Consider the following 9,500-nt stretch of genomic DNA (forward strand, 5'->3'; position numbering starts at 1 on the left):
ATGGACTCGGTCACCAGCTTAAGAAACAAACACTATGATGTCCATCGTGTGTCAATATGCAAATCCCAGCTGCTGGTTATAGCTGATAAGAAAAAAAAAAAAAAAACCTTAATGGAAGCCACAAATCCCTAACCTCCGGAATAATAATATGTTTGCAAAAAGCATGTGACATCCTGCTGTTACTCTGTAGTTTTTACTGCAATTAGTATAGGAACACAAGTAAAGGTGCAAAGAAGGCAAAAATAGAAATGAAAGGCACTTCCTTTTAAATCAGTTTAAATTATTGATGAACACCACATGTAAATGACTCATTCTGCATAAAGACTCCCTGCAAAGTGAAACGGTAGATACCCTAAGGCATCACTGGTAAAACTAATTATCTGTGTGTAAGCAACACTGTCTTGTAATTGAGGTGGGTCCCTTCTTAATTATTTCACATAGGGTTAGATGGTTCATTCTGGAGGGGCTCCTCTGGTGGGTCATCAAATAACTGTTTATAGTTCAATAAGGTGGAGAGAAAACATAGAAAATGTCACGTTTTATAGGTCAAGATGACCTTGCCATTAAAGCAAAGACATAAAGACTGGCTAGGAAAATTTTCTTGGCTAAGCTTTTGATTCTTTCATCTACAGAACAGCTCGTACAGAGATCTTCTGTAAATATCTCATATGTTTTTAATATAAGTTTAGAATTGAAAGAGTTTACCTCATAATAAAAAGGTATTCTCATCTTCACCCTGATAGCCAACTTCATTTTAGTCTGGTTGGCATAGGTAAAGCTTTGGAAAATGTCTGTCTGAAATCACTCTTTCAATCTAATAAGAAAAAAAAAAATGTTACAATAAAAGTAGGGTCGATATATGGCTAGGAATTTTCAATCTGAATGATCAATTTTCTAGATTTGTTTTAGGAAAGTTAACGCACCCAAAAGAATTACCCAATGATGCTGCCATGAATAAAGAGTAGGATCAAAATGTTCTACACAAGCAGTCTAAGCACAATTTACACATAATCTGTTTACTATAAGCAGGATAAAACGCTTTCAGAAGAAAAAACTAAAAATAAAATGCTTTTAAGATCATAACATTTAAATATTGGATAAGTGAAAACAAACTTAGTGATCTACACCAAACACAAAATAAGGCGCACATAAGTTAGGATATCATTCAAAAGTTGATATCCAACATATTGAAGTGATCTACAGAACATTAAAAAGAAAAACCAGCACAGTAAATATTGTTTTTTTGGGGTGGGGGTGGGATTAACTTAAATCAGAGGCTTTTTCTGAAAAAGTCTTTCAAACTAATAACACATTTCAGTTGCGTTTTAGTAAATTCCAGAAACATCAATCTAACAACAAAACCATGTCATCACATGAACTTTTGGTCGTGAAAACGTCTTACTCCTCCTGCATGTCTAATTTTTAAATCCAACGTTTTGATAAGTCAGATTTAGGTGTGGTTTTCTTTTTTTGGTTTTATTTTTACTGTTGTTTCTGCAGTCTGTCTAAAACACAGGACAACATTTAATCTAAAGAAAGTCCTCCGTGTCACAGAAAACATTATCAACAACAAAGCAGCTGGGCAAGACATAGATGTAAATATATCAGATGTAAACCATGGCGATGAAAGATTAAATAGAGTTTCCGCCATATACAGCAGATGGACGAGATGTGACTGCATGACGTGAACACTGTAGGCTACGTTAGTGTGTGATGCTTCTTGTATATTACATAACATGAAGCCGTTGCCCTTTCCAATTGAGACCTGAGATGCGTCATCTCTCCAGTAGGTGGCAGTAGAGTGCAACTGAACGACCCCTGCTTTGTTCCAGCGGAGTGCCAGAGGTCCTCCCGGTCTATTTATCATGTCAGGTTCACATGTGCTGAACCATCAGCTTTAAATACAATATGCAAGCGCCTGATACATTTTATTTTATGTCTGCGCACTTTAGGTCGAAGCTGAACAGAGGTTACAAATGAATGCTATTTATTTATTTATTTATTTATTTATTTATTTATTTATTTATTTATTTATTTATTCAATAAATAAAAAATATATATATTTTACAGACTGTTGGTTTACATTTTGTTCTGTCTAAAGCAATGTGTATGTGGACAGTAATGTCTTTTTGATAAATTATTTTTTTTAACATGCTCATCCTCTTTATTTCCACCGTTTGCCTCTGTAACCCCGCAGCAGTAACACAGGCCCTTTATTCGCAGTGGGCTCTCCAAGATGAAGAAATCACGCTGTTTCTGCAGATTTCTCAAGCGTTGAGAGCGAAACATTCAGCAGTCGGCTCTTTTGTTCCGAGATCAGATCCAGATTCAGTGTGTGTGTGTATCAGAGAGAGAGAGAAAGAGAGAGAGAGAGAGAGAGAGAGAGAGAGAGAGAGAGAGAGAGAGAGACACACACACAGCCAGCACAGAGGCAGTGTGTAGGATACAGCAAAGTGTGTGAGGAGGAAACAGGCTGTGGGATGCTGACAGACTCTTCATAGATGCTTAAAATGGCGAGAGCGTCTTGGATCCCAGTGAGCGACTGAGCAGCAGATTGGTTGATTGGAATATGTCGTAGCTGAGGCTGGATGTTTGATTTGCATTTTAATTTTGGTTTTGTTTTTTAAAACCCGCTGCTTCGCTACCATTCAACGCTGTATATTTTCACGAGTGCCGGAGTATTTTCTGTGTTTAAATGGCATCCACACGGCGCCAATGCCTTGTTTCGTGCTCTTTGGGAATCCTTCTAAATGCTTTAATCGGTAAGCCACACACACCGCATTGGAACAGGGTGTTTTTGGTCGGATGTGATCACCTTTTGCTACCAGCGTAATGCACGCTGGAAACTGTAATAAGCGTGTTTTGCACGCAGCGTAGCCCTGAACTTGACTGCTGTCCGGTTGTACACAATCTGCAAAATTCCGTGTAAAGCTCGGAGCTGAAAACTGATTTGCGTTATTGTTTTTTTTTTTTTTTTTTGTTGGGGGGGGGGGGACTTAGCTGATTTGTGAATTTTGCAGAACTTCTTATGGGTAATTTGTGTGAGCTAATTCTAATTGAGACTATTAATGCATTCAGCTCCTTGTTTTGGTGGAAAATCTGACTGATGCATGCTTGAGTTTCGAACATGTGCTTCTATGTGATATTTATTTGTGCCTTAGCTGCCGCTTCTCCAAAATCGGTGCAACCAGAAATACCATTTATGGCACATTTGTCTCTCCTAAAACTTCAAAGTTGTGATTTCTGATAGGGTTTTGTTTCATATCAGGGGACTTCAAAAGTAGATGGATTTATTGACCGGTCAGTCATTAGAGCACACCACCCCGTGGCTGGGTGAAATGACAGTGGTTATTGCTCAGAGAATAGATTAAAAGACTGTGGTTATTGCCTGCTGGGGAGAATATTTGTACAGATTAAATGTCAAGGCTGTCTCTCTACTCCCTTTCAAATTTTCTCCTCCATCCCTTTGTTCGCTATGACAGTCACTTTCTCTCTCTATGTGGGGGCCCCTAATTCAAAAGGCTGGAGAGTGTATTGAGTATTTGCAAAGCATACCACACAGGGACCCACAAAGGGCCCCGCTGGAATCATAGAGGCTACTGGTTCATAACATGTTCGCTCGCTCGGAGGACTGGGAACAAAAACTGTCAGAAACACACACTCAGCTCTGTGATGGATGCAGCTCCAATCTGCTCGGCGCGTTGAAGAAATGAAGCTCTTTCAAGTGCTCGTCTGCCTCAGAGAGTAGATTAGGCTGAGATAAAGGAGGTTTTATGGCATTTTAAGCAGTGTTGATAAGGGAGAAAGAAGCATTATCATTTATATCTCCCTTCCATCTGCTAGGGATAAAAAGTCGGAACAAAAAGGCAGAAAATCACCAAAATGATCTCATGATGAGAAGTTTCAGTCAGTGACTGCTTACTTATGGAAGTGTTTTAGAAATTGCTATTGTAATAATTTCTCATGACTCTCCCCAAACCTCATAATTGCTTCATCTTTCTTCTATCTTCCTAAAAGCACGTTAATCCTGAAATTAAGGTTGGAAAATATTAGAAGATTTAGCTGTATTAATATTGTTTAGTTAAGATAATAATGATGATATTTACTCTTCACTCTTCATTGTTTTCTGACATCCCAGTGTATCAGTCACTCTTCATGCCAAAGGTGTTCCCATGTTTTCCAAGTCTAAATCTCAAGTATTTATAATCTTTACTCCTGCAACTTTTAGTTGACTATTGTTCAAGTGTTAGACTGACTCTGCTAAGGGAGTGAGAGCCCATGCAAATGTCCAAGTCTGTTATCTGCATGCAAGACACAAGTGACCTATACTAAGAATGTGTCCGTCAATTCTGCCTGAGAGTAGTGTTTTGCACTAGTAATACTGCAAACACTGATAGTAGCTACGATGACTGGGATTCAATACATTGTGTAGCCCTACCTAATCAGAGTCACATTTTAGGAATGCGCCATTAAATAATCCACTGACAACAGCGTCGTTAATTAGCCAGAAAGCATTGTTTTTCTGTGAAATGAGTCAATGTAACAGAATTGTATATATATATAAAAAAAGGAAAAGCAGAGAAACCATCATCTGGCCTACAGCAGATCAAATCATCACTGTCATTGCTATATCTGTGTGTGTCACATTGCTTGAAAGTGTTATTTGGTAGGACAATATACTTCAAGTGCCATGAATACAAATTTTGCATTCCGGTATACGGGTAGGAAATAAGTGATTCTTTAGTTCTGAAGGACCTTTCATGCAAACGGATGCAGTTTAAAGTACTGTGCAGAAAAAAAACCCCACATACATGAAAAGGAACATTAATTAGTCAACCACAACGCCACAAAAATACCACAATATATGTTAAATAGTTGTACAAACTTGTATGAAACCTTGAAAAGGAAAAAAAATACATATATAATGCTAAGATTAAAAAAAGGCAACACAGTTACAAACAGATTAAAATGCTCTGTCTTCCTAGTTCAACTGTCTAGGACAACTTTGAATAAGCTGAAACCTTAAAATAGATACTAAGAGCCTTAAAATAATCTAGACAACAGGAGACGAAAGCAAGAATATAATTTTTTTTTTCTGTATTTGTTTGCAACCAAAATTATCTAATATTTTTATTTTAAAGTCGTATCTAAATCTAAAATAACCTCAAGTGCCCTTAACTGCTTGAAAATTGGAGTCATCTAAAAGCTGTGACTGGGGCATTCGGTTTAGTTTATAACTATTAGATTTCTTGCTGTTATATAACTGACTCTACAGAGCATAAATGGTTGGGAAGTAAACAGCGAAGCAGCTGGCCTACTTTATCTCCAGATCATTAACTTTATTCCTCCGCACCCCCACGTTGCGTTATGATATTAAATTATGTTCGGAACAATCATCTCTGAATATCTACCAGAATAACAGAGCCATAGTGTGAACAATTTAAAGAGCACGTGTGGCTTAAGATGGGAAGAACACCAGAGCATTGATTAATTATTTATCAAGCGGGAACCAATAGTGAGAATGTTAGTATCAATATAACATGTATAGCTCCCCTGCAGAAAAAGGATAAACACAGCCCTTTAGCCAGAAATGATTGACTTCGTACAAAAGAAATTGAGTTGTTATGTGGCTCATTTTATTAGCTTCTTTAAACCTGAATGTTATTTGTGGTTTGGTTCATGAACTTGAACCTAAAACAGAGTCCTACTGAACAAGCTGAAAGAAATGTCGATTTAACACACATCAGTCCAAAGAGAGGTGACATTTTTCTTATTTTAATAGCAGCAATAATTCTGTGTCTCTTCTTTATTGCAAGTAAGAGCAGTTCATAAATCAAAATTCAGAAAGAAAAGAAACAAAATTAAATTCCTACAAAAAACAAAACAACAAAATATTTTGACAAAAAACTGTAATCACTTTGTAGTATTTGTTCTCATACGGATGAACCAATCAAAGACATAGAAAGACAGAGTCTCAATGAGAATATTAATAAAAAAAACTTCACAAAACCTACATTGTTTTGAACATAAATTTCATACATTTCTAATTTTGTCGAACCCACTCCTTCAAACACTACACGAAGATGCACCTGGTCTCCAAAACCCAAATTATGCAAGACCATCCTGCCTAAGCAGACGCAAAGAGCGAAAATAGATTTTTAGCATTTTGACTGATTTAATTAATTTTAAGCCTTTTCCATCCACATTTAGTTTTAGTGTAATTTTATAAAAATGTGGCTGTTGCTGGAGGTTTATTTTTCAAACTGGTAAAGAAAAAAACAAAGCAAGATATTCAAAGTTCAATTTCCGATCTGTATGCTGCTTTCATTTCATATTTTTACATTAACAGATAAATAAATGGAGACTTTTCAGTTTTTTGGAGAGATTTCAAATTAAAGGAGTTGTGAATGAACAAAATTCTACACGTCTTACTTCAAAACTTGGTATAAATATCTCAAAGCTTTATTGTTGCTTGCATCATCAGGTAGTAAGATATCCTCACACTGCAGCCTGTCAGAAACCTGTGGAGTATCTTGATCTCTCGGCTTGGCTCCCTGCCTACTAACCTCACATGCTTGTAAATTCATGCCTTTTTTCCCCTCTGACTGTAGCTTTAAATCTATATGTCAGATCTCAACACTTATTTCTCGGTAGTAGTTGGTAGGCTCCAGCCCGAGCCATACTGAGTCAATCTTTCTCTCGTGTGTTTTTGTCTGGCAATCTCACATTCATGCATTTAATAAAAAATATTGTATATGTATTGATATATTTGTCCTTATGTACCAAGAATACCCACATTTGTACAGCTTCAAACTTGCATCTCCTTAGCTGTACATCAAATCTCCCATCTACGAACTCCCCCCTTCTCACAATCCCCTGGATGCTCATAATGCACAGATGACCGTAATCTTTTTTTTGTTTGTTTGTTTGTTTCCTTATCTCCTTGGATCTGGGTTATAATTAGCTGTTGTGCTCAGTAATATTTTCTCTGACATTTTCTCCCAGTGCTGTTTGTGACCTTCAAGGCACCCTGAGCTCATATTTGCATTAGTCGGTCACTCGGGCAACATGCTTTATTCATCAGGAAAGACAGTGCAGTCACATTTTCCCCATTAATGGAATATACTCGGAGTTGAGTTGAAAACAAAATCATTAAAAGCCTTTTAATGTGCTTCTAATGAGTGGCATGCTTAAACAGCAACATTGTTTTTCCCTTTGCTGCAGTAACGTCATCTACTGTCGGTCTTTTAATTTATTGCTATCAAAGAAACACTGAGAATTAAATTTTATCTGGAAGTGTTCTGCATCGGTGACAGTCCTCGCTTGGATAAAACAATTAGCCACATGTGGGGCTTCTGCTTGTAATTGGCTGACAGCCTTCTTTGCTTTCTGGACCTCGGAGGCCAAAATCAGGCCATCCAAGGGTTAAATATGTCTCTAACAACACCCCATTGTTGCTCACTGATGTCTCTGTAGTCTCATGGCCATTTTACTTACTGTGCTCTCTGAGTGGAAAAAAGAAGGAGGGAAGGGACACAAAGCAATCATGAGAGAAGTTTTTTTTTTTTTTTTTCTCTTAGCAATATTTCTTACATGTGCTCTTCACATAGGGGCGTGTCAGTGAAAAGGTTGCCTGTTCCTGAGGGGAAGCACTTTTCTTTTGGAATGTTAGTGGATCTGGCCGGAGGTTCTCTATTTTGACCCCGGTGTCTTTCCCCCCTCTCCTATGCCCTCCCGTAGCCCGTCCCACCAGATTCCAGGGCCTGGGGCGAAGACTGATGGTGCTTAGTCCATCAGCGACTGAAACATGATGCCAAGAGGGCGTACTGAGCTGCGTTTTCACAGAACTGAGGCATGCCATGCTGTTTACATCCACAAATACACAAAATCAAGTCCCTCATATTATTAAAGACTTAAATCGCTGTCATTGCAATTAAATATACAAGACTGGGAAGTTGCAGTGAGAGTAGCACCTTGTGTTGCAGTGAGCAGTCTTAATGTTTGTGCAGTTCAAAATTAATGGGAGAGTTCAGGAGCATGGCACAGAGTGATAAAGATTAGATGCGGGCAATGTGTAGCATAAATAGCAAAAAGATTTTCAAAGAAAAATCACAATCAAGCTTTTAGCACAATTTATCTAGCAAATTCTAACTTTTAAAGAAAAAACATATAAGTGAGCATTTAGAACAATAAACATCTCTCAATATTGATTTTGTCAACTTTTGTCAAGTGCTATTAAAGACAGGGTACACCATGGACAAGACGTCAGTCCATCTCAGCGACAGCCATGGACACACACTCTAATATAAGGACAACTTAGAAAGAGCAATTAAGCTAACAGTCCCACACATGCACATGGAGAACATGCAAACTCCATGTAGAAAGATATCATGCGAGTGGAAAGAACTCTAGTAAACCAGAAAAATGCTGCATGAAAAATAAGCGTAAAACTGACACTATATGATGCAAAAATATTAGTTATTTTACTGTAAGTTTGTGGCTATATTTAAAAAAATAATTAAAAATTAAATTAAAATTATAAAAAATTATTGCAGTTTCTTTGTGAATTTTTGTATGTCTTAAAGTAAATTTATAACACTTGTTTTTATGTGTGCATGTCTCTTCAGGTGTAGTTTTGGGAGCTGAGCTCTCTTTCAAGCTGGAGCCCAGCGACATCATTGCTGTTCAGGAGCAGCCGCTGATGCTCCACTGTCAAGTGGACGGCATCCCACCCATCACCACGCAGTGGAGGCGCAATGGCCTGCTCCTAGCTCAGGACCGCCATCACACCACCTTCATCAACGGCTCACTTTTGATCGTCCACTTCCAAAAGACCAAGCCCGACGGCTCGTCTGATGAAGGCGACTATGAGTGCATGGCCCAGAACTCTTTTGGGCGAGTGGTGAGCCGTAAAGCCCGAATTCAGGCAGCCAGTAAGTAGCTTTGACTATATCAGGTTTTTTTGTGTGTGTGTGTGTGTGTGTGGGTTATTTTGTTCATTTGTGGAAACAAAGTAGATGCCTGTTACCCGCTTAACCTAGGCACGCCATTGCCTTCCTGCGCAGTTCTGCTAAAGAAGTTGTGAACGATGGCCTAGTTTCAGTAATGGAAGCGGAGGAAGTGAAGGAAGTCGTTCAGTTCGTTGGTCACGCTTCCAAATATTGAATGAACGTTAACAGCAGCCTCGTTCGGACCGGAGGACGGTTGTTTTTTTTTGTGTGTTTTTTTTATTTTTTTATCGTAAGCAGTTTCCGGTTAGCTTCTTGGCTTCGAACTTTTGCATTAGGCTACATGTCACAGGCAAATGTTAGCAATCGGGTAAAATTTAAAAACTCAACACAATCCACGCCTCCAGAAAGCAATCGTTTCTGAACACCCGGAAGTGCTAGGCTACGTTTAACTACTTTACATGTTAAATTTTGATCCAAATCTTTTCTTTAAATTTCAGCATTTTCTGTATTCCTAGTAAAAAAAATGAAATGGTTTGTGTGTAGACCATT

At 38.1% G+C, this 9,500-nt stretch overlaps 1 protein-coding gene across 2 annotated transcripts in view; it reads left to right on the forward strand.

Moving 5' to 3' along the window:
• Positions 1-2,104: 2,104 nt before the first annotated feature.
• The window catches only part of igdcc3 (immunoglobulin superfamily, DCC subclass, member 3), a 60,080-nt gene continuing 52,684 nt past the window's right edge, over positions 2,105-9,500 (forward strand). Inside the window, exons 1-2 of one of the 2 annotated variants that reach the window (XM_007554016.2) lie at positions 2,105-2,762; positions 8,628-8,933. In XM_007554016.2, coding sequence (XP_007554078.2) covers positions 2,696-2,762; positions 8,628-8,933 — 373 coding nt within the window. In that variant the 5' untranslated portion in view covers positions 2,105-2,695. The remainder of the gene's footprint in view (positions 2,763-8,627; positions 8,934-9,500) is intronic. The other variant, XM_007554017.2, reaches the window with a different exon arrangement.

The sequence above is a fragment of the Poecilia formosa genome, unplaced genomic scaffold, assembly GCF_000485575.1.
Source record: "Poecilia formosa unplaced genomic scaffold, Poecilia_formosa-5.1.2 Scaffold61, whole genome shotgun sequence".
Lineage (NCBI taxonomy): Eukaryota > Metazoa > Chordata > Actinopteri > Cyprinodontiformes > Poeciliidae > Poecilia > Poecilia formosa.